The sequence below is a fragment of the Hemiscyllium ocellatum genome, chromosome 7 (assembly GCF_020745735.1).
Source record: "Hemiscyllium ocellatum isolate sHemOce1 chromosome 7, sHemOce1.pat.X.cur, whole genome shotgun sequence".
Taxonomy (NCBI): domain Eukaryota; kingdom Metazoa; phylum Chordata; class Chondrichthyes; order Orectolobiformes; family Hemiscylliidae; genus Hemiscyllium; species Hemiscyllium ocellatum.
In genome coordinates, this window is record NC_083407.1 from 55,109,572 (window position 1) to 55,129,216 (window position 19,645).

At 40.8% G+C, this 19,645-nt stretch overlaps 1 protein-coding gene across 6 annotated transcripts in view; it reads right to left on the reverse strand.

The window, feature by feature from the left end:
• Positions 1-19,645, reverse strand: part of pkp4 (plakophilin 4) — a 231,376-nt gene that overhangs the window by 74,392 nt on the left and 137,339 nt on the right. For all 6 annotated transcript variants that reach the window (XM_060827224.1, XM_060827225.1, XM_060827226.1 and 3 more), the window contains 2 exons: positions 4,276-4,467; positions 10-226 (listed from right to left, as the gene is read on the reverse strand). In XM_060827224.1, the coding sequence (XP_060683207.1) occupies positions 10-226; positions 4,276-4,467 (409 nt within the window). The remainder of the gene's footprint in view (positions 1-9; positions 227-4,275; positions 4,468-19,645) is intronic.

Sequence of the window (19,645 nt, forward strand, 5' to 3'; positions counted from 1 at the left end):
TACACCTACCTTGGATCCTTCTGAATACTGTCAATTGATGGAGATCTTGTAGTAGTTTCATCTGCTGGAATGTTGTAATGATATCTGGAATAATTAGATTCAGATGGTCGGTATGAAATTGCTCTGTATGGATCAGTGTAATTACCCACTGAATTTAGAGCAAAATTATTTCTTTGGTAAGTCATAGGGCCACGTTGACTGGCTGATCTCTGCAGGTTTCCAGTAGCTAAAAAAAAAAGAAAGTATATCTTAAACCTACATCATCCTTTGGAAATATTAGAATATTGGAATGACAGATTTTTAAGCACATTTTCTATAAAATAGACATAAGCAAAAAGATTGACTAATTTACTCAAAACAAGGTGAACAGGATGCAGTTAATAAACTGGTTCAACATTATGATGAGGCATGACAAGCGATTTATTATTTTAACAGGTGGAAACAATTTTATTTGGATCCCAATAATTAATATACTCAAACCTACAAATAGAATGCCAAATGCAATTGCTGTCTTGCATGACAGATTTCATATGTTTCTAATTTCACAGCAATTTCATTCATTAATGTACATGGAAACAGTTTTCTTTTCTCCCATATACATTATTCATCTTTGTTAAATTCAAGTGCAATTTAGATCCTATTGTTAATGTTTACACCACAACTCGACTCGACTTAATTAAACCAGAGACTTTAATTATTATCCTGAAAATCCCAAATGAAATATTTTCCAATAATCGTATCTGCCCTCAAGTTCTGATATGTCAACTTAAAATAGGCTAAGTTTAAATTGTTTAGACACAGGTTATCAGCTTTGTGGCATGGACATTCAACTAGGATCATATCTGAGTACTATTTCAAAGAAATATCATAATTTTACATGGCTTGTAGGTTTTCCCAGAATAGGTTTCAGAGTTTATATTCAAATACATGTTTTCTAATGAAAACAATATAAACTACATTCAGTCGCCAATTTCAGCAAAAAAAAGGCAAACGGAATTGCTCCATACAAAAATCATTTCGAGGTTCTCATTGCTTTTAATAAACTAAATTAATAACATAATTCAAGACATTGAGAGGCACAAGACACTGACAGGCAGTCAGCATCACTGCATAGTGGGGTGGAAAAAGAAGTGAAGACCCTTGCAGAGAATTGGACAGATTGGTGGTGGACCCGACTCAGGATACTTAAGTAGGAACAAAGGTAATATAAAAGCAAGAGTCCATGTTCTGTGCAGTTAAGCTATGGCTGGGGAGCTCTGCGGTTTGTACACACTGCACTATATGGTAAATTCTAGACACTCTTGGTAGTTTGAAGACCATGTGTACAAGCTGCAGCAACTCATCCTCTGGGTTTTGGAGCTTGTGCAACAGCTGGGGACACGACAGTGCATTCATGAAACAGAGGGGTTCATGGATGGCACACTTCAGGTTGTTGTCACCCCACAGCTTAAGAAATTGCAGGCAGACGGGGTGGGTGACTGTCAGATAAAATAAGGAGGTCAAGTAGGTAGGGAAGGAATCCACCAAGTGTATTCCACTTGCAAACCTTTTTTCAGTCTTGGAAATCAGAGAATGACAGTTTATCTGTGGTGGCCAGCCAGGACCAAGGACAGAGGACTGTGGGTGCTCCAGTTATGTGGGGGGTGTTGAGGGAAGAGGGAGAAGAAAATGCAGAAGGATAAAAGTATTAGGGAATTCATTAGTGAGCAGAGTAGACAGGTACCTTCGCAACCATAAACATGACTTCAGATGGCATGTTGCCTCCCAGGTGCCAGGGCCAAGAATGTCACAGAACTTTTGTGGGGCATTCTGAAGAAGGAAGATGAACAGCCAAACATCACAGTTTATGTGGGAACCAATAATATTGGAAGGAAATGAAATGCAGTCCTGAAAGCAGATTTTATGGAGCCAGGTAAGAAATGGAAAAGCAGGATCCAGAATGCTTCCAATGCCACATGGTAGTGAGCTTAGAGATAGAAGGATAAAGCAGTTGAATTTATGGTTGGTGAGATGGTGCAGGAAGGACGGCTTTAGATTCCTGAGGCTTTGGGGCAGTTTCTGGGCGAAGTGGAAACTGCATACATTGATTGAATTAGATCTAAACTAGAATAGAATAAGCGTTCTCATTGGTAGGATGGGTGGATTTAAAAGACATTGTCAGGGAGATGATATTCTTAAAAGAAGTTCAGAGGGAGAGAAGCGGAGTTGCAATGAGAAGTTAAAACATGGAGTAATTGGGCTTAGAAGGCAGAGGACACATAGGCTTGATAAGGAAGAACCGAGGCCAGCAATGGTTAATAGAATAGGAATCTAAGGACCAAGACAGACAAGCAGATGAAGGGAAGGTAATGGCCTAATGGTATGGCCACTAGACTATTAATCCAGAAACAAAAAGTGTGGTGCTGCAAATGCAGGCAGCATCTGAGGAGCAGGAGAGTTGACGTTTCGAGCACAAGCTCATGCTCAAAACGCTGACTCTTGTGCTTCTCGGATGCTGTCTGCCCAGCCCTGCCCTCCACCGTGCTTTCCCAGCACCACACTTTTTGATTGTAATCTTCAGCAACTGCAGTACTCACTTTCTCCTTTTAATCCAGAAACTTACGTAATGTTCAAGGACCTAGTTCAAATCCTGCCATAGCAGTTGGTAGAATTATAATTTATAATTCTTCATTCTCAATCCAGTTCTCCTACATATGGGTCAATGACACAAAGGTACTTCTACTTTGGTACAATTGCCAAGGTTAGCAGATAAGCTTAGTCCAGCAAGGACTGTAATCGCATATCAGCATCACCACCCCGAGAACAGTGATTTTTGGACTAGATAGAACCTCTGGCACTATAGATGAAGAGAGAAATAATGGGAGAGTGTATTCCATAAAACAGTGCAGTTACTCGCTTGAGCGTATAAGTGACAATGCAGTCTTCTAACCCAGAATTCTCTGCCATTTTTTTTGAAGATTCAAACCTTCAACTGAAATTCTGATTCCATTTTGGATTCATTTTGTGTCTAATTCTTCCACTTTACAATTTTTCTCCTGGTTACGACACACATGTTTATCATACTCTTTGAAAAACAAGACACAGTATTTTGTCTTGGAACTGTAAATGAAATGGAGGTAATTGTGTTGCATAGGAATTCATTAACACAAAGTCTATTTCCATGGGTGGTACAAAAATTGCCCATCACTAATTCTTGGAACCTTTTAACCTGGATCTAGGACAAAATCAAAAAGACAACACAGACCCAACTAGCTTCATTTTCAGAAAGTTGGTGACAAGGTGGCAAATCAGCAATAAATGTTTAAGAATTTACTGAAAAGAGGGTGATGTGCAATGTTGGATAGGTAATTATTGAAAAAAAAATTCTGTTACTTTGATGCAATTTAGGTACTGAAGAATAGTTTTACTTCATAATTAGATTTTAGGATTTTGTTTTAATGAGCAGTGATAAACAGAAGATCACAAGTTAGAAAAGCTTGAGGGATCCAAAGGGTCATTCTTAGAATCTTAAATAACTTACAGATAAATAACTGAATTAGATAGGATATTCTAGGTCATGTCCTAATTTACAGATAATAATAAAGGCAATGAAAATGAGAAAACAAACAAGTGACTGTTGCAGTTGAAGGACTCTTGCCCAAAACGTTGATTCTCCTCCTGTTCCTCAGATGCTGCCTGACCTGCTGTGCTTTTCCAGCACTACACTCTCAACTCTGTTGCAGTTTAATGCAGATATATAACTGGCTGATAAATAAATGAAATATTATTTGAAGTGGAAAGGCCATACAGCATGTTGATTAGGAGGTTACCAAGAGACTTGATGTCTTAAGCACAACAATAGCAACAACTGAGTTATAGGGTAGATCCAGTCCAGTACTTGAAAACAATATTAATGTCAGCCTAGATTCTTGGACTATGTTGCATTGTTTAAGGTTGGGGAGGATTTGAAGCTGGCATGCAATGGTCAACAACTGAATAATGATTTGACTGTATGAAGATAAATTATTTCTTGCTTCCACTCAGTCCTTGTGATTGATTTCAAAAAATGTGAAAAAACCTGAGTAATAAAACAGTTTGCAAATCAAACATTTAAAAATCTACTCCAGATTACACCTTACACAGAATCTACCATTTTACCTCAAAGCTTTTTTTTTAAAAAAAATTCACTTCCTGTCCAAAACATTCAAACAGATGGCCTTAGTTTAGGATAGTTTTCTTTAGTAGTTTGGGCTTTGTCATTATCTCAAGAGAAAACAAACCCTACATTACCATTACCTGAGCCTGTGCGAAACACTGCAGTTTGATTTCCATGAAGAAGTTCCACACCTGCATGACTAGGACTACGATAAACCGGACTTTGAAGTGTTCTTCCTTCATAGATTGGAGTAATATGCAAATCAGGAGACACAGTAGAACGCAACTCATGTCCCAGTTGACTGTGTTGACTGGCATATGAACTACGCAATCCTGAAAAACAGAATCCATGGGTCAGTGAATCAAAGTTGATTTGTACTGAGTGTAAACAATTATTTAAAAATAAAGATGCCTTGATATGCCTATTGATTAGTATATTTTTCCACTAGGCATAAACAGTGGTTTTAAAAATAAAGATGCTCTGGAAGTCCAAAACAGTACTAAACACAATAGGATGTTAAAGAGTGGGAAGAATGTGGAACTTTCCCACAAGGATCAGATGAGGTGCATAGTAGTGCATTTAAAGAAAAATTAGATTCATTTAAATTGAGTTTAAGGGAGAAAGAACAAGAATATACTTCAAGATTCAATGAAGAATCGTGGGAGGTCTTTTGCTGCAGAGTTTTATGTCTGATTCCATTTGTTTGCATTCAAAACAGACTGATTGAAGATAGGTAAATAGGATAGTGAAGGCAGCATTTGGTATGCTTTCCTTTATTAGTCAGAGTATTGAGTACAGGAGTTGGGAAGTCATGTTGTGGCTGTTGGAATATTGCATGCAATTCTAGTCTCCTCCCTATCGGAGAGATGTTGTGAAACTTGAAAGGGTTCAGAAAAGATTTACAAGGATGTTGCTAGGGTTGGAGGACTTGAGCTATAGGGAAAGGCTGAACAGGCTGGGGCTGTTTTCCCTGGAGCGTCGGAGGCTGAGGGGTGACCTTATAGAGGTTTATAAAATTATGAGGGGCATGGATAGGGTAAATAGGCAAAGTCTTTTCCCTGGGGTCAGGGAGTCCAGAACTAGAGGGCATAGGTTTAGGATGAGAGGGGAAAGATTTAAAAGAAACCTAAGGGGCCGCTTAGTCACACAGAGGTTGCTACGTGTATGGGATGAGCTGCCAGAGGAAGTGGTGGAAGCTGGTACAATTGCAACATTTAAGAGGCTTTTTGATGGGTATATGAAAAGGAAGGGTTTGGAGGGATATGGGCCGGGTGCTGGCAGGTGGGACTAGATTGGGTTGGGATATCTGTTCGGCATGGACAAGTTGGACCGAAAGGTCAGTTTCCATGCAGTACATCTCTATGACTCTATACCAAGGCCTGGGCTTCTTTATAATATGGTTTGTTACACATGGGCATTAAGCTTACATCATTACATTATAGAATAACTATTTCATAAACGAAAACAAAAATTGTTGGAGAAACACAGGAGGTCTAGCAGCACGTTGAGAGAATCCTAGAATCTCTACAATGTGGAAACAGGCCCTTTGGCCCAACAAGTCCACACCCACCCTCCGAAGAGTAACCCCTACCCTATTACTCTACATTTACCCCTGATTAATGCATCTAACCTATACATCCCAGAATATTATGGGCAATCTAGCACGGCCAATTCACCTAACCTGCACATTTTTGGACAGTGGGAGTAAACCGGAGCACCTGGAGGAAGCCCACGCAGATACAGGGAGAATGTGCAAACTCCACACAAACAGTTGTCAGAGACTGAAATTGAACCCGGGTCCCTGGCTCTGTGAGGCAGCAGTGCTAACCACTGAACCACCATGCTGCCCTTAATGGAGTTTATTGGAAATGCCAAGGATTGAACCCAGGATGTCACACACGCAAAGCGTGTTCTACCAGTGTGCTACATCCCCTAGAAAACAGTGTTAATATTTCAGATGCAGTGACTCTTCTTCAGAACTTATTCCAGCTAGGAAGGAGTTGTTGACTGGGCTATCACTTTGCAGAACACCTATGCCTGTCCACAAAAACGACTGAATTTTTGGTTGCCTGCCAATACAACAAACCAAAACATACCCTGTCCAACATAGTTATTTCGGGCTTGCTGTGGTGCTTCAGCAAAGTTCAGCACAATCTAGAAGAACTGCACCTCATTTTTGTTTTGTTCATATTTCCAGCATCTGCACTTCTTTGATTATTTTATTTCATAAATTATATTGCTCGTCGACTTCACGCTACTGCCGCGCTCTCCAACCGCTTTTTTTAAACCCTCCCTTTCTCAGTAATTCCATTAACACACTGGTGCGGCCACGCTTGGAGTATTGCACAGAGTTTTGGACACCGCATTATAGGAAAGATGTGGAAGCTTTGGAAAGGGTGCAGACAAGATTCACTAGGATGTTGCCTGCCTACTGGGGGATGCAGTCTTATGAGGTAAGGCTGACGGACTTGACGCTGTTTTCATTAGAGTGAAGTTTGAGAAGTGACTTAATTGAGGGGAACACTCTGCCTTCAACAGTAGTAGATAGGCCAACTTTAAGGGCATTTAAATGGTCGTTGGATAAACATATGGATGAAAATGGAACAATGTAGCTTAGATGGGCTTCAGATTGGTTCCACAGATTGGCACAGCATTGAGGGCCGAAGGGCCTGTACCGCGCTGTTATGTTTAATGTTCTAACAATGTCATTTAAATGCCCAGTAAGGAATTGTTCTGTGACCTCATTGCAAGGTTGCTCCAGGGTCCTAAAGCTTTTACACAGGAGACAGTGAGGAGTGTGGAGCATAGACCAATTGACTGAAAATGAACGATTTTATTGTCACGTGTATTTTAGTGAGAAAAACAGTAAAATACAGTGAAAAGCTTTGTCACTGTCGACATGATTGAGTGCCATTTTGAATAGTTTTAAGAATAAGGGGAAAAAAAGATATAGATTAAAGACAGTCTGTCATTCCTGAGCCAGCTCATCATCACCGGTGCCTGCATCCTCTGGGCCTAAAGGTCTATTGCAATGCAGTAAATATATTAAGAATGAGGTTGATTCCATAATGTGTAGAAGTCAAGAAACTGAATAAACTTTATGTACTTTGTGATCAATTATTTGCATTTACATTCCACTTATTCTTAAATTCTGAGCTTCGAAATTTGGAACAGGAGTATACACTCAATGGAAAGACAAATAATATCCTAAAAATATGACGTCTATGATAACAAGTCAGCTACCTTCTTTACCTTCCTAATTTAATGGATAAACATTCAAGACTGGAGAAATATCAGGATTTTGTCTGCAGTCAGATTTGATCATTTTCATACAGATACTTGCTAAAACAAATGGAAAACTTTGTTCACTGAGTCAATTTTCTGCATGTTCATTTGAGAGCCCAAAACTTACTTAATGCTATTTTCCCAAATACAACTCTGCTACTGACTAAATAAAACCTGGAGATAAGATTTAAAAATAACAGAGGAGAGAAAAAGAAAAATTGTTTTGCAGGCAGGAGTGAAATTAATGAAGGAGGAATAAACAAAATCAACACTATGCATAAGAGAGGAATGGTGGAACCAGAAATAAAGCTATGTTCAACCACTTATTCATAAACCTCTAAACTGAGCAATGAAATTAACAGATATCATATTTAATTCATTTGTTAATTATAACTTTTGCAAGTAATTAGCATTAAAAATGTAACCATAAACAATAAGTAGATCAAGTAAATAATGGTAGCACAAACATTACATTGAGTCATCAACATCTTAACTGACCACAGCTTTAAAACATATGTAGGTCTCAGATTTTTCTGTCAAAATAAAATGAAATTTGCAAATAATGCTCACCATTATTTATACACAGGAGTACAGAAGTTTGAAAAGAGCAGAGACCGACATATGGAAACATGCATTTGTTATGATCAGTTGTACTATTTTGTCATTAACCTTTCATTGCCTGACTCTCTACTGACATTCATTACATGCTACAAAGTTATTGTTTTGCATGGTAAACTCGAAAGTAAAACCAAGTCATTAGAAGCATCCTTTAACAATGTGATAATTGATGTATTACCATTCTTCCCTGTGGCACTGAAGAATTAATAAGTCTAAATGTAGAGCCTCATTTCCTTACATAAATGTTACAGATTTTTTTTAAAAAAGTCACAATTCAGCAGAAGTTTTTGTCTTTTTGTCTCACTTAATCTAATCTTTCATTTATCTCTGCATCTTTGCAACTACATTCACACACAAGAATGTGAACTTTGTTCAATTCTTTTGCTACTCATTTCTCAATCCTTCAGATAATTTCTTAAGGTGGAAAGTTAGCAATGAGGAAGATGGACAACGAAGTAGATAACAGGCAGTGTGGGTGAGTCAGCAAGCAGTAGCAGGTGGTATACAATGTAGGGAAGCTTTGAAGGAACACAGCTGTAGAAAAAGAGGCAGAATACTTTTTTGAACAGCAAGAGATTGGCAAATATAGAATTCGGGAGAGAAATGGATGCCAAGTACATGAATCACAAAGTTAATGAGCAGGTACTTCAAATAATTAGAGTTATACAGATAGACATCATAGAAAAAGGTCCTTTTCCCACCGGCCTGGGCTGTCAGAACTAACCAACTAACTACTCTAATCCCATTTTCCAGCACTTCGTACATAGCTTTGTATGTCTTGGTAATGCAAGTGCACATCTAAATACTTTTTAAATGTGGAGGGTTTCTACTTCTACCATCCTTACAGGCAGAGAGTTTTCCACCACCTACTGGGTGTAAAAAAGATCCTCACATCCCCTCTAAACCTTATGTCACTTCGTTTAAATCTATGGCTCATGACCATTGATCCCTCCACAGGGGGAAAAGTTTCTTTGTCTATGTCCCTCAATTGTATAGATCTAAATCATGTTGCCTCTCATTTCCTCCATTCTGCTCCAAGGAAAACAACCTCAGTCTATCAAAATTTTCTTCATAAAGTCTCCAGCCCAGGCAACATCCAAGTATATCTCTTCTGTACTCTCTCCAATGCTATCACAACCCTCCCAACATATGGATTCCTGAACTGCATACAATACCTAATTGAGGCCTAACCAACATTTTGTACAGTTTCAGAATAACCTCCCTCCTCTTAAATTCTACCCCTCAGCTAATAAATTCAAGAATACGGTATACCTTTTTAACCACTTTATCCACCTATCCTCATATCTTGAGGAACCCATGTACATGCACACCAAAGTCCCTCTGATCTTTGGTGCTTCCCAGGTCCTGCCATTCATTATGCATTCCCTCGCTTTGTTTGTCCTGCTCAAGTGCATCACCTCATTTTTCTAGATTCAATTCTATTTGCAAATGATCTGCTCATCTGACTAGTCCACCTATATCATCCTGTAATCTAAGGCTATCCTCACTATTTACCACCTGACTAGTTTTTGTATCATCTGTGAACATAATGATCAATCCTCCTCACATTCAAGTCTAAATAATTTATATAAACCACAATCAGCAAGGATTCCAACAATGACCCCTGTGGGACTCCACAAGACACAAACCTTTAGTTAGAACAATACCTTTCGATCATTATCGCCTGCTTCCTGCCAGTGAGCCAACTTTCCTTGGATCTGGCAAATCAAATGGAAGTAGTATGTTACCTTTTCCACAAAGGGATTGGATTATAATATTAAGGAGTTTTAGTGTTATTATAAAAGTGAGGCTATGCCTGGGGAACTGTATGTAGTTTTGGTTGTCCAAGAAAGAACATACTTGCCCCGAAGGAGGCGCAACAGTTTTGTGAGAATGGTTCGTGAGAGGAGGGGTTTGTCTTGAAGAGAAATTGAGCAGAATCGATCTATTTCCCGAGAAGATACAAAGAACGAGAAGAGATATAATTGAAATGTGGAATCCTAAGGGTCTTGATTGGGTAGATGCCAAGAAAATGTTTCTCTGGCTGTGGAATTGAGATCACAGAATCAGAGGAAGGTAGGCAAAAAAAAAGTACAAATTAATAAGAGCTGAAAGGGTCACTTTACTTTTAAAGTCTGCTCTGGCATTTAACAAATCGTGGTTGATCTTCCATCTCAACTCCACTAACCTTTTAATTCTCTTAGAATGTGAAAAATTTATCAAGCTTTTCTTTTAACGTATTCAATGACTGACCATCATTTTTATCGAGAGGTGCAAGAGAGGAGTGAAGGACTGCTGGGAAGGTGAGTATAACAGTTTAAAAAAATTACCTCAGGCCTTGGGGCTTCCATTTGCTGATAGGTGCAAGGGAGAAGCGAAGGACTGCAGGGAAGGTGAGTAAAAAACAAAATTTTTTGAACACAGCGGTGAGGAGAGAGGGCAGAGAGAAACGAGGGCTGCCGGGAAGTTTTTAAGTGGGTGAGATCTAAACCTGAAACCCTACACCCCAGGGCCTCCCTCCCACCCACCACCTCAAACCGTACTAAGATTCTGTAAACTCAGTAAGTTTTCAGGCTTGCTCCTTTTTTTCTCTTCATTGTTTCATTCTGCGTGGGCTTTCAGATTAGCAGGATATGGATGTTAGGGAGAGGTGAGAGACACTACACATGTCTCTGCCGACCACATCTGCGGGAAGTGCACCCAACTCCAGCTCCTCGAAAACTGAGTTAGGGAACTGGAACTGGAGCTGGGTGAACTGTAGATCATCCGTGAGGCTGAGGGAGAAATTGAGGGGATGTACAGGGAGGTGGACACTCCTCAGACACAGAATAAGGACAACTGGGTTACAAACAGGGGGAGGAAATGGAACCAACAGATAGGGCAAGGATCCCGGTGGCCATCCTCCTCAGCAATAAGTATACCGTTTTGGATACTGCTGGTGGGGATGGCCTACCAGGGGAAAGCCATAGTTGTCAGGTCTCTGGCACTGAGCCTTGGAAGGGAAGGGGGAAGATCAGAACAGCAGTGGTGTTAGAGGACGCAGTCATTAGACGGATTGACAGGAGAATTTGTGGTCAGAAATGGGACTCCCGAAAGGTATGTTGCCTCCCAGGTGCCAAAGTCCGGGATGTCACTTAAATGGGTTTACAGGATTCTGAAGGGGGAGGGCGTGAAGCCAGAAATCGTGGTACATATTGGCACCAACTGAAAAGTGACTACAGAGAGCTAGGTTGGAAGCTGAAGAGCAGGATGAGTAGATTAGTGATCTCAGGTTTGCTACTGGTGCCACGAGATAGTGAGGTGAAGAACAGTCGCGAATGCAGCTTAACACGTGGCTGAGAGACTAGTACAGAAAGCAGGGCTTCAGATACCTAGACCATTGGGATGCCTTCTGGGGAAGGTGGAACCTGTACATGAAGGATGGGTTGCATCTGAACTGGAGGAGTACAAATATCCTGGGTGAGACATTTGCTCGTGTGGTTCAGGAGGATTTAAACTAGTTTGGCAAGAGGGTGGGAATCAGAGCTACATATCTGAAAGAGGGGTAGTTGTACATGGGGCAATGACAGGATGTAGTGAATCTTTTGGGAAGGTTTCTCACACGATGAAACAAAGGGATCAGTTAAAGTGTGTCTGCTTTAAAGCAAGGAGTGTCAGAAATAAGAGTGATGAACTTAGAGCATGGATCAGTACTTGGGGTTATGATGTCGTGGCCATAATGGAGACGTGGGTTTCACAGGGACAAGAATAGTTGCTAGATTTTCCAGGGTTTAGAAGGTTTAAAAAGAACAGGGAGGGTGGAAAAAGAGGAGGGCGTGTAGCATTGCTAATCAGAGAGTGCATCACAGCTACAGAAACAAAGGTTGTTGAGGGAGGTTTGTCTAGTGAGTCAGTATGGGTCGAAGCTAGAAATAGCAAGGGAGCAGCTACCTCATTGGGGATTTTCTACAGACCCCCTAACAGTAGTAGAGAGATTGAAGAACTGATAAGCCGGCAGATTTTGGAAAAATGCGGATGTAGCAGGGTTGTTGTTATGGGTGACTCCAACTTTCCCAATATCGACTGAAACTTCTTTGGTGCAGATGGTTTGATGGAGCCGTTTTTGTCAGGTGTGTTCAGGAGGGTATCCTTACTCAGTATGTAGACAGACCGACAAGGGGAGAGGCCATTTTGGATTTGGTGCTCAGCAATGAGCCAGGACAGGTGTCAGATCTCTTGGTGGGAGAACACTTTGGTGGCAGTGATCACAACTGCCTCACATTTACCATAGCCTTGGAGAGGGAAAGGAGCAGTCACCAAGGGAAGATATTTAATTGGGCAAAATGAAATTATGACGCCATCAAAAAGGAGTTGGGAAGTACAGACTGGGAGCAATTGTTCCACAGAAGGGCACAGCAAAACGTGGAGACTGTTTAAGGAGCAGTTGTTGCAAGTGATGCATGAATTTATTCCTCTGAGGCAGGTAAGGAGGAGTAAGATTAAGGAACCTTGGATGACAAGAACAGAGGAGCTTCTCATCAAAAGGAAGAAGGCAACTTACAGAAGATGGAGGAAGCAAGGATCTAGCACAGCTTTAGAGGATTACACGCTTGAAAGAAGGGAGCTCAGAAATGGACTGAGAAGAGCCAGGAGGGGGCACGAGAAAGGGTTGACAGGAAGAATTAGGGCGAACCCAAAGGCATTTTACTCATACGTGAGGAATAAGAGAATGATCAGGGAAAATTTAGTACCGATTGGGGCAACGTAGGGAACTTGTGTGTGGAGTCTGAGCAGATAGAGGAAGCCCTAAACAAGTTGTTTGCTTCAGTTTTCACAAAAGAAAGGGACCGTGCTGTGAATGAGAACTTTGAGGAGCTGGGATATGGGCTTGAACAGAGCAGGATTGATGAAGTTGATGTGTTGGAAATTTTGGCAAACATTAAGATTGATAAATCCCCAGGGCCAGATCAGATTTATCTTAAGTTGCTCCAGGAAGCGAGAAAGGAGGTTGCGAAGCTACTGGTGAAGATCTTTGCTTCCTCACTCTCCGCAGGAGCCATACCGGAGGACTGGAAGGAGGCAAATGTTGTTCCTCATTTCAAGAAAGGTAATAAGGAAATCTCTGGCAATTATAGGCCAGTCAGTTTTATGTCTGTGGTCAGCAAGATTTTGGAAAGAATGCTGAGGGATAGGATTTATGATTATTTGGAAAAGCGTAGTGTGATTAAAGGCAGTCAGCATGGCTTTGTGAGGGACAGATCGTGCCTAACTTAATCTTATTGAGTGCTCCGAGGAGGTGACAAGGCAAGTCAACAAAGGTCGAGCAGTGGATGCGGTGTATGTGGACTTCAGCAAGGCATTTGATAAGGTTCCCTACGGTAAGCTCATTCATAAAGTCAGGAGGAATGGGATACAGGGTGATTTGGCTATCTGGATTCTGAATTGGTTGGTTGACAGAAAGCAGACAGTGGTTGTAGATGGAAAGTATTCTGCCTGGAGGTCAGTGTTGAGTGGGGTCCTGCAGGGCTCTGTACTTGGGGCTCTGCTCTTTGTAATTTTTATAAATGACTTGGATGAGGAGGTTGACGGGTGGGTTAGTAAATTTGCAGAAGACACAAAGGTTGGAGGTGCCTTTGATAGCATTGAGGGCGATTGCAAGCTGCAACGTGACATAGACAGGATGCAGAGCTGGGCTGAGAAATGGCAGATGTAGTTCAACCTGGATAAATGCGAAGTGGAAGGTCGAACTTGAATGCTGAATATAGGATTAAAGACAGGATTCTTGGCAGTGTGGAGGAACAGTAGGATCTTGGTGTTCAAGTACATAGATCCCTCAAAGTTGCTACCCAAGTGGATAGGGTTGTTAAGAAAGCATATGGTATTTTAGCTTTCATTAACAAGGGGATCGAGTTTAAGAGCTGCGAGGTTTTGTTATAGCTCTACAAGTCCCTGGTGAAACCACACTTGGAATATGTGTGCAGTTCTGGTCACTCTACTGGGGGAAAGATACAGAGATACAGAGCGTGCAAAGAAGGTTTACCAGGATGCTGCCTGGCCTGGAGGGCTTGTCTTACGAAGAGAGATTGACTAAACTCTGACCATTTGATGACGAGGCCTGAGTTGTAGTGGTGGGGTCAACATATAGAGGTGGTCAGGCCCTAAAATTGTTGAACTTGATATTGAGTCATGAAAGTTACATTTTTGTCTCGGGCCTGCTGCAGTGTTCCAGTGAGGCTCCGTGCCACCTGGAAGAACAGCATCCCATTTTTTGCTTGGGGCCTTGTAACTTTCATGACTCAATATCAAATTCAACAATTTTAGGGCCTGACCACCTCCATATGTTGACCCCACCACTACAACCCAGACCTCGTCATCAAATGGTCAACCCATTTTCATCCCCTGATGGCCCCCATTAACAGCTTTTCTTTCTCCACAACTCACCATGATTATTCTTTTGTTTGCCTAACTGCTGCTCTTTTCCCCGCTGGGTTCCATCTCCACCTGTCAATCACTGTTTCCCTCTATCCGCACCCACCATCCCCGGTCTTCAGTATAAATACCATCCTTTCATATCTGCAGTTAGTTCCGAAGAGGGGTCACTGGACCCGAAATATTGACTCTGCTTTCTCTCCACAGATACTGCCATACTTGGAATTCTTCAGCAATTCCTGCTCTTATTTTGAGCATCTGTATTTGTGTTACAAATTTCTGAACTATTTTTTAAAAACTTCAGGGATGCACCCATAGCTTGGAAGGGAAGATCTTTCCAGTTTTATTTTCAGCTTGTGATAGTTCTGCAGACAATTAGATTTGTCAATACTGAATTAATTTAGAGTAAGGAATTAGTATTAGCCCCCGTGTGTGTTTGAACAAAACACTAATGTTATTTGAAGCTGAGAACATTTAAACTAGGAGGCTGCTCTCAGATTTTACAGACTAGGAGTTAAAGTCAAGTCATACCATAAATAAAGGTCTAGTTTATTTGATTTCAACTTCATTTCTTTTGCTTGATAAGCTTCTGCTTTATTATTAAAATCAAATCTGCAGCATTGAATGTTTATATTTCAATAAGAGTCAAATAAAACATTACCTATTGAACCACATTTCAGCCTGAGATTGAACTTATCCTGTTCAACAATGTTACAGGAACATATCGAAACATAGAAGACAGCTATTCAATCCCTTGAGTCCTTTCTGCCATTCAATACGACTGTAACTGGTCACTATCATATTCAATACCCTTATCCTACCCTCCCCCCATATCACTTGATCTCTTTAAACACAAGACCCCCTTCTTGATGATAATAAGAACAATGCTTTGATCTCAACTGCTTTCTGTGGGAATTAATTCATAAGCTCACTGGGTGAAGAATATTCTCATCTCAGTCCCAAAACATTTATCCCTTAGCCTAAAACTACGACACTTGGTTTTGGATCCCCCCACCATTGGTAACATCCTTCCTGTCTCGTCCTTTAGAATCTTCATTCTTCTAAACTCTAGTGAATACAATTCTAACCGACTCAATTTGCCCTTATACATCTATCCTGCCATTCCAGGAAATAATTTGGTAAACCTTCACCACATTTTCTCGATAACAAGAACATCCCCTCCTTATGTAAAGAGACCAAAAGCCACACAATTTTCCAGGTGTGGCATCATGAACGTCCTGTATAATTGCAGCAAGACATCCTTGTTCCTGTACTCTAATCCACTTGCTAAAAAGGCTAACATATAATTTGCCTTCTTTACTGCCTGCTACCCTGTGCAATTACTTTCAGGGTCTGGTGCATGAGGATACCCATGTTTCTTTGAACATACCCCTCAATTTCCAACCAAATAATAATCTGCTCACCGATTTTTGCGACAAAAATGTGGACAACCTCTCATTTATCCACATTATACTGCATCTGCCACGCATTTGCCCACTCACTAAGTCTGTCCAAAACAAACTGCAACATCTTTGATCCTCCTCACAGATTACCTTGCCACCCAGCTTTGTGTCTTCTGCAAACCTCCAGAAATTTCATTAAGTTCCCTCAACTTAACTTTTCTTATATTGTGAATAGCTGAGTTCCTAGTACCAATCCACAGTACCCCATCAGTTACTGCCTGCCATTCAGAAAAAGATTGTTTTACTGCTGCTGTGGTCCCTCCCTGCTAACCAATTTTTAATCCATCTCAATACCCTGCCCCTAATTGTGTACGCTTTACTTTTATACATTAATCACTTGTGGGACTTTGTCAAAAACCTTCTGAAAGTCCAAACAGACCACATCAATTGGCACTCCTGATCAAGGCAACTAGCCAGATCCTCGAAGAATTCCAGCAAATTTGTCAAACGTGATGTCAAAAACTACATTACTTTTCACCAATCTTTTTCTTTACACACCTGTAGACACATTTACAGTCAGTTATTATGTTCCCTGCAAACTTACTCCTATACTCTATTTACCTGTTCTTAATCAATCCCATGATTCTCCTTTGCTCACCAAATGGTGCTGCAGACTCAATCGGCTGAATGGCCTGTATCGTATCGTCTTCTAAACTGTTCCAAATCCTCAGGTCTAATGTTGCTTTTCTTATCAATTTGTATTACAAGCTAATCTCTGACTTCACTCATAAGCTATACTTTGGCCACTTCTCTTTGCATTATTTTTTGCTAGACAGGAATAAACAATTTTGTAGTTTACCCATTCACTCGTTGACTGTATGCCATCACCTATCCACTGTCATCCCTTTCAGTAATATTTACCAATCCATCACAACCACCTCATGTCTCATATATTGTAATTATTAAGAACCCTAATATCAGAATCAGCCACCTTACTTTCTATATTGATGAAAAATACTATCACATTATGGTTGCTCACCCCCGAGGGGTCTCCTGCAATTACATTACCAATTATGCCTTTCTCATTGCATAATATCCAGTTGAAGATGGCCCATTCTCCAGTTGGTTTTCAAAGTTTTTCTCCAGGTGGTTTTTCAAAGTATTGCTCCAGAAAACTATCCCCTACACACTCTCGAAAATCCTCCATGGTATTGTTACTAAATTTAATTCATGCAATCTATATGCAGATCAAAGTCATGCATAAATACATAAGTTCCTTCACTGTATCTATTTGATTTCCTATTTAATACTATTACCAACACCAGCACAGTTGGTGATCTATATACCACACTCACTAATGTCTTATGTCCCTTGGTATTTCTCAACTTTATCCCCACAGATTCTACATTATCAGAGTTAATAGTTTTGCTCAATATTGTGTTTTATAATCTCTTTACCAGTAATGCAAATGTACAACATATAATTTTCTAAGTGCCCTGTTGCTACCCCATGAATAATGGGTTCCAGTACTGAGAATGTGTATCGGAAATAAGCAGGCAGGGAAAGAGTTAAGTCCTGATTTTTGTGAAACAAGTGGTTCAGCTGAGTATGATTCAGATCCGATAAGAACTCACAGTTTACAATGGGTGTTGAAGGCAAGGATAATGCGTTAACAAGGTGGAAAAGCAGTCATTATGTACCGCTATTTAACAATATTGAAAACATTCAGCATGCAAGATCTGCTAATTAGGGGGATAATCCATTGTATGAGTCCAGTTAACAAAGTTAGGAACACCTATTGTATAACAGTAAAGGGCTCGTTCGAGACTCATTGATTTTAACGTTTACCTTATTAATATGTATGTTGCCTTATCTGGATGCAACTCCCTGTAAAAGACTATATAATTCATTGAGAAGTTGTTTGAGAGAAGACCGTGCACATGGGTGATCGTTCTCTCTTTCTTTCTCTCTCTCCCTCCAGGGCCTGGAATAAAAGAACTGTGTCTTCTAGTGTTTCGCTTCGATTGAAGGGGGAGTGGGATGACAATACTGGCGTAGTCGGCAGGATCTAAACAGATAGTTACAATCAGAAGGTATCAGCTGGAGCATCAATGTCTCGAGACCGATGAGCCCAAAAGATAAGATTTTAAACCTTGGTCCCTCTCAATATTTCTGTGTGCCAGTGATGGTCCCCTTGTTCAATTGCTTTCTATCCTACGGATTCCTTGAATGGTAATTAGCACAGTCGAGAGACAGTTTCGCAAGCGCGCTAGCAGGCATGAGTTAGAGTCCTCTGCACTGCATTGGGAGGATGGGGATGTGAGTGAGGTTTGAGTCCTCTGCATGGTACTGGAGTTTGAGTCCCCTGGGGTGAGGCGTGAGAGTGAGGTTTGAGCCCTCTGCGTGGTACAGGGGTTAGAGTCCCATGGGATGGGTGGGTATGAGTGAGGTTAGAGCTTTCTATATTTAAGCGAGCTTCGAGCTCTCTGTGCTAAGGGTTGAGTTTTCTGTGTTTAAGTGGGATTTGGGTTTTGTGTGTATAAATGGGATTCAATTTAGGGTTATGATTGTTAAATCTGAAATGGTTAAAGTACCTTTAGTCAAATAGGACAGACACTTGATAAATTGGGTCTTTCGTCCCTGTGAGGAAAAATCTGTTGTGATAATCCATGTGATGAGTTAAATTATTGTAGGTTGAGCACCCGACTGAACAAATTTTTGGGAAATGAACAATGGCCATTGGGGGGACTTGGGATCTAGATAAATGTTCACAAGTGGAGGATGAGGTGTGGAATTCTAATACTTTACAAAAGTGGAAAGATTTAATTACTAATTGGAGAATGGTGGCCAGCTGAACAAATAAAAAATCCCACCAAATTTCATGGAAACACACCACTAAACATAAAAATATTCCTACTACTGATGATAAAAGGAAAACCTGCCATTGGGAAGTTTTGAAGGCATGATGTGAAATGTACAATCTTAAATCTAAATCTGCTAAAGACAAAAGTGAGGAAAGCGTCTCTCAGACACCACTGGACATGTCTGGACTGTAGACTTTATTTGATAGTGGGGAAGATTCCAATGAAAGTTGTTTGCCCTGTAACTGCCCTACAGCACTGATGGCAAACCTTCAACCCCAACCTGACAATCAGACCCAGAACACCAAAAGCTCCACCACAGCCCCGTAATTTTTCCTTGAACTGGCCCCCCCCACCCCCCGAGCCTTAGAGGCTCAGCTCAGTAATGCTATTATCCCAGTCACACACACCGACCCCGTCTGTTGCCAGACTCACAGTCGTTCTAATCGTGATAAACAAAAATTGAAGCCTATTCCTAACACCCTCCATGGAAGCCAGAGCGGTTCCCAGAAACCTCGACAAAACATGTATTTGACTGGTTGCCCAGATCTTGATTCCCTGAGTAGAACACCCGAATGTGACTGTGACTGACTTCCCCATGAGTACTAATGCTATAACTAATTGCCCCAACAGCATGTTCTGCCGCCCAGAACCTGAACCACCACACCGACAGTTTTCGCTGCGCCAAGTACCCAATCTAGACCCCAACGCTGTTGTTCAAAGGCCAACAATCCCAGTCTATACCCCATGGAAACCACAGGAAATGTGGATGATTATGAATGGTGCCCAAGACAAAAGGACCCAACCAGAAGATTTAATTGAACATCTCGTCAGTACTATCTGAATCTACCAAGTCACACCCTGGGACCTTTTTAGTCTCTGTTGCATGACACTCGCCTGAAAAATAGCAAGAGTCTTTGGGCAACCATGCAACT